At 48.1% G+C, this 6,000-nt stretch overlaps 1 protein-coding gene across 6 annotated transcripts in view; it reads left to right on the forward strand.

Annotated features, from left to right (window-relative positions):
• Positions 1-6,000, forward strand: part of Scn5a (sodium voltage-gated channel alpha subunit 5) — a 74,438-nt gene that overhangs the window by 35,117 nt on the left and 33,321 nt on the right. For all 6 annotated transcript variants that reach the window (XM_010618555.3, XM_010618564.3, XM_010618571.3 and 3 more), the window contains exons 14-15: positions 3,533-3,706; positions 4,927-5,283. In XM_010618555.3, the coding sequence (XP_010616857.1) occupies positions 3,533-3,706; positions 4,927-5,283 (531 nt within the window). The remainder of the gene's footprint in view (positions 1-3,532; positions 3,707-4,926; positions 5,284-6,000) is intronic.

The raw sequence follows: 6,000 nt of genomic DNA on the forward strand, positions 1-6,000 counted from the left end.
AGTGGATAAATCTCATAAACTTGATGTTCCGAATACAAGGAACTTGAAAAGCAAGCACAAACAGCAGAGCCCATTTCTATAAAGCTTAAAATAACACACAAATACCATGTATTGCCATATGTACTAAAACATAACATGGACAGCATAGGAACAATGAACATCGAATCTGGAGTGGTGGTCGCCTTGCAATGAATGTAGCACTATGAGCAGCTTCCTCTTTCTCTTGGCAACACGTGATGGGTAAAGCGTAAGCATGGAAGCCACCATTTTGGATGTGCGACTTGACTTCCCTGTTACCATAAAATGGAGATCATAAGCAGTACATACATGATAGGGTTAAATTATTTAATTTGTGTAAACACTAGAACAATCCCTGGCATATAGCAAATATTTGCTTAAGTCTTTACTTGTATTAGTTTGTGAGGAAAAATAAAACAGCACTTGAAACAAATGGCAAAATGTTAACATTTGGTAGAGTTTGTGGTAGTTAAAAGGAACACATTATATTATCTATACTTAAAGTATATCTTCTTAAATTTTTTAACTTAAACTCAATAAAGATATGTGACAAACCAGGAATGTCATGGCAATTTGTACAGTAGACTGAAGGATAACAGCCCTAAACTGTATTTATAGAAAATTCTTAAAAAGTAAACACCCTAATAGAATAATAAGCAGAAAAGGGGCCTGGAATTTATCTCAGTGGTTCCACCACCTGCCTCTCAAACTCAAGGTCCCAAGTTCAATTCTCGGTACCTAAACCAAAAAAATAAAAAAAGCAGAAAACATGAATGGCGAGTTTACAGAAGAAAATACAAAAAACAAAGAAATGGCCAATAAAACCTCCATGTCCTATTGAATTAGAAAAGGTAGTAGGAATTGAATACCCAGTATTAGCATAGTAAGAGCCAGGTGGTTACATTCATCTGCTGGGATTGGTTAAGAGGTTCATTTAGCCATGTACCAGAATCTCTAAAAATGATCATGGACTGTACAATTCCATTTCCAGGACAGGTTATTTTAAGACAAGTATGTAACATGGTATTTATTATGGCGGCAATGTTTTGATATAGAAAATGCCTATCTCAGAGAATTGGTTAAACTAGTTATGGCATATCTGCACAGAGGAATATGCCTCAACTGTTAAAATTTTTTAAAAAGGAAAATGATGCTGAAGACTGTAATTAGCATGGAAGGATGTTCAGAGGGTGTTGTGTTTTATTTGTTTGTTCGTTTTCTGGTACCGAGGATCGAACTGTGGTCCTTGTGTTTTCAAGGCAGGCGGTGGAACCACTGAGCTAAATCTCCAGCCCCGGGGTGTTGTGTTTTAAGTGCAGGTTTACAGCATGTAGAGTATGATTCCACTACAGGCACATGGCAAGTTCAAGAGCGTTTGGGGTGCCCCAGATGGTCCCCGTCCTAGGGAAGCCATTAGCCCTGCTGGTGGACCTCCTGTCAGGAGGTAGAGGAAGTGGGTCTCCATGCCCAGAGCCCTGCCAGATATATGTATCTTCTTGTGTCTTCAGCAGCCCCTGCTCGGGTCTGGTGCTTTTGGCCAGGCTCAGCAGCCAGGGTAAATGTTGTTGATGGTAATAATCATCACTGTCTTGCCCAGCATCCATTAGCTGTGACGCTTAGAAACACCTGTGGAGTTATTAGTGCCCCCACCACCACCACACAGAGGGGCATTCAAGGCTCAGAGAGATGGAGAGATTGGCTCAGCATCTCACAATGGCAGACCCAACTTTGTTCTCTGCAGGTTTGAAAGTTTAAGAGGCATGTCCAGCCCACAGCCTGTGTGCCACTGGCTCTCTTTCTTATTAGTGTTGTTTATATAAAAATATAAAAATACAAAGCTGGGTATGGTGGCACACACCTGTAATCCCAGACCTCCAGGAGGCCGAGGCAGAAAGATCACAATTTTTAGCTGAACAGTTTAGCAACTTAGTAAGAATTTGTCTCAACATTTTAAAATGGCTGGGGATGTAGCTCAGTGCCTAGGCCCTAGGTTCAATCCCCTCTCCCAAAAGAAGGAAGTTTTGTTGTGTATATGCATTAACTGTTTTATATATTTTAATACATGGCCCAAGACAATACTTCACCAGTGCTCCCAGGCAAGCCAAAAGGTTAGATGCCCATCTGGGAATACATGGCCTTAAAATCTCAGTGATTCTGTGAAAGGAGCAGATCTGGTACCAGACTTCACATCCTCAAGTTTATGTGCATGTTAGAGTCTCCTGAGAGGCCTTTAAAACTCTCTACCACAGAGCTCCCTCCAGTCCAGTTTACCTGGAATCTCTGGTAGGATACAGGCATTGGCAATTTCAGGACTCCCTAGGTGATCCCAGAGTACACCTGCTCCAAAGAAGCACTTCTTAAACTTCACATGGCCTGGGAATCTGGCCAAAACACAGATTCCGGTTTCTTCTGATTGCTGATCCCAGCGAGGTACCACAGCCATGCCTGTCTCCAACTCCCATATCTTCATGGCTGCTGCAGGTCTGGCACCACTCCCAGAGGCACCCAGTTCTCTCCACACACAGCCTTCCCCTCCAGAAGACCCTGAATATCTCCTTCCTGCCCTCAGAACAGCCCCAGCTCTTCACCATTCCCAAGAAGCCCATGTATAGCCCTGGCTTCCAGCCAGCCATGTGCTCACCAGACAGCCCTTCCTCTGGCACCATGCCCCTGTCTTAGCAATTGGCACCCTTTCTACAGCTGGCTGTGGTGATAGCTGCCAGGTCCACCACATTGCAGGCCCAGCCAGACAGTATGGGGCTCATAAGTCAACAAGCCAGGCACAGCCCAACTTCTGCACTCTCTGGAAGGTCTCCAGCAGAGAGAGCACGCTCTAAGTCTTGGAGACAGCACTGGCTCTGCTGATCTCAAAAACACTAAGTCAACTCTAGAGAGCCACTTCATCTTCCAGTGCCTCAGTTTCTTTATCTGTCATACGGGGACAGTTATAATTTCACCACCGGATTGTTTGACTAAATGAAATAACGTGTGTGAAGAATTCTGGCCCACTGCTCAGCACATCGTCAGCTGTGGAGAAACACTGGCTGGTTGTTATCATGGTGGGAAAAGCCTGACCTGTATTAAGGAGGGAGGGCTTTTCACACAGCAGGGACAGCTTGGGCAAAGGCCCTAAGTACGTGTGCCAGGCGTGTGTGGAGATGCATGGATTTTGCATAGGAGAGGAGCACTTCCCATGGAGCCCGCCGTGGGAAAGAGTCTGGGGTAGGTCATCACCTGCCTCAGTCTCCCCTGCTGCAGGAGTCTCTGGAGCTGGGGTCCCTATAGACCCCAGGATAGGCCCGAGGTGTCTCTGGGGGCCAGGCTGATGGCACACAAGCAGCTGAGAGAGCTGGGGCACCAGGCTGGAGAAAAGAGCCATGGGAGCCCGGGTGCAGTCAGAGGTGGCAGCCCCGGAGGGAGACCCTGCCAGAGCAAGTCGGGAGCAGGTGCCCTCGCTGGCCACGGGGTCCCTCCAGCACACACTTCAGAACCCTGATTCCCACTCCCTCCTTAGGTCTTCACAGGGATCTTCACAGCAGAAATGACCTTCAAGATCATCGCCCTCGACCCCTACTACTACTTCCAGCAGGGCTGGAACATCTTTGACAGCATCATCGTTATTCTTAGTCTCATGGAGCTGGGCCTGTCCCGCATGGGCAACCTGTCGGTGCTGCGCTCCTTCCGCCTGGTACCATGGGTCCTGCTGCAGCGGGGAGGGGAGGGAGGTGGGGTGCATCTTCTTCTGGGGTCACTCCTCCATCGCTTTTGCTTTGTTCTGCCATGCCTGAACCCCAGAGCCTTTAACTAGTGTTGTTTCTTACCGCCTGGCCCAACGCTGGTGGTGTCCAGGGGATCTGGTGCTTCTCCGTCCCTGTTTCACAGATGAGGAGACTAAGGCTAAGAGATGAAAGGAGTTTCCCAGAGCCACATGGAAGAAACTGGTGGAGCCAAGTCTGCCAACTGCTCCTGCAGGGCTCTGCATGCTGGATAAGCGTCTTTTATTATTTTTATTTATTTATTTATTTATTTTGGTACCCAGGATTGAACTCAGGACCTTGTGCTTGTGAGGCAGGCAGGATAGGCGTTTTGAACTAATGCACACACAGATCTCCCGAGGATCTTGTTGTCAGGCAGTGGCTGATGCAGGAGGCCTCCGGTGACACCGTGTCACTCCAAATGCCCCCAGGGTCAAGATTTGGGGTTGGAGGTGTGGTCAAGTAAGGCTGCCCAGGGCCAGTCCTGAGCACTGTGAATGGTTCCACTGGGGACAAAGGAAGGAAGGCTGATTGTGCAGTGTGGAAAGTGCAGGCTATAGGTTCTAGTCCCAACCCCGCCATCACGAAGGGTTGGCTTCTTCGTTTGCCAGACAAGGTTGTAATGGTGCCAACTTCCTGTGGTTCCTGGGAGGACTCTGGAGGAGCTCATCTATTTTAAGCACAGGCCTGGCTCCTAGTAGGTATTCAAGAAATGCTAAGCACCTGCCCCCTTTCTCTGTGAAAAAAAAGATGGGGACCGAATGAGTCAGAGATGGTGTGAGCTGCCGGCCTGAGGACTGGTGGTGGGAACGGGTCTGTAAGGAATGACATTCCAGGTCAGGAGAAGCTATTGGGCAGTTCCAGGAAGTAAGACAGAGCCAGGTAGCAAGCTGATGTGGGGACAGAGAGAGAGTCTAAATTGGGGAGATAGGTGGAAGATATTGAACTGATCCCCAGGGCTGGGTCCAATGAGGCCTCATCTGACCATGCAGAGAAACCATAGTGGTGCTCTTGCAAAAATGGGGAAAAACTGGTGTTGGTGACCTCAAGGCTTTCTTGGGCTTTGGATCCAGAGCTGTGGAGCATAAGGGTGTCCATGGGCAGTAAGAGCCAAAGCGCCTCACAAGGCCCCTTCCAATTCCTCCTTCACCAGCTGCGGGTCTTCAAGCTGGCCAAGTCCTGGCCCACCCTGAACACGCTCATCAAGATCATCGGGAACTCAGTGGGGGCGCTGGGGAACCTGACGCTGGTGTTGGCCATCATTGTGTTCATCTTTGCTGTGGTGGGCATGCAGCTCTTTGGCAAGAACTACTCAGAGCTGAGGCACCGCATCAGTGACTCCGGCCTGCTGCCCCGCTGGCACATGATGGACTTCTTCCATGCGTTCCTCATCATCTTCCGCATCCTCTGTGGAGAGTGGATCGAGACCATGTGGGACTGCATGGAGGTTTCTGGGCAGTCGTTATGTCTGCTGGTCTTCTTACTTGTTATGGTCATTGGCAACCTAGTGGTGAGTCGGCCAAGGGCCTCACAAATACACATTGACCCACCCGTCCATCCATCTACCCAGCCTTCCATCTATCCTTGGCTTACCTTTCCTCCTGTCCTCTCACGCATCCAGTCATCTACCCATCAAACCATCCACCCACCCATAAACCTCTCGTCCATTCATCCACCCATCCTTCCCTCTTCCAGTCTACCCATTCACTCACCCACCTAGGCACCCACTGAGCCAGCTACCTCCCCACCTGTCTATATCATTAAATCATTCATTTAAATCATTAAATCAGTTCATTCTTTCATCCATACTTCCACCTTCCCAGTCATCTGTCCACTTGCCAGTTACCTACCATATCTATCAGTCTGTCTACTCAGTTATCAATGCTCCTATCTGTTTACCCATTTATTCACTTCGTCCTTCATCCCTTAACCCCATCTCCTTATTCACTCATCTATCCATCATTTATTCATCATTCATCTATCACCCACCCGTCTGTCAGCCCCACCCATTCATACACACACCCCTACCTATTCATCTATCCATCCAGTCTTCCATCACCCACATGACCTCCTGTCTACTCACCCATCCAGCCCTCTACTCATTCCCTACCCCAACCATCTGTCAACCTACCTATCCATTCATTCATGGACCAGTCCCGTCCATCCCACTAGCTACTCTGTTAATCATTAACTCATCCATCCATTTGTTCACTTTTTTTTTTTTTTT

The sequence above is a fragment of the Fukomys damarensis genome, unplaced genomic scaffold (genome assembly GCF_012274545.1).
Source record: "Fukomys damarensis isolate Sample0158 unplaced genomic scaffold, DMR_v1.0_HiC HiC_scaffold_24, whole genome shotgun sequence".
Taxonomy (NCBI): Eukaryota; Metazoa; Chordata; class Mammalia; order Rodentia; family Bathyergidae; genus Fukomys; species Fukomys damarensis.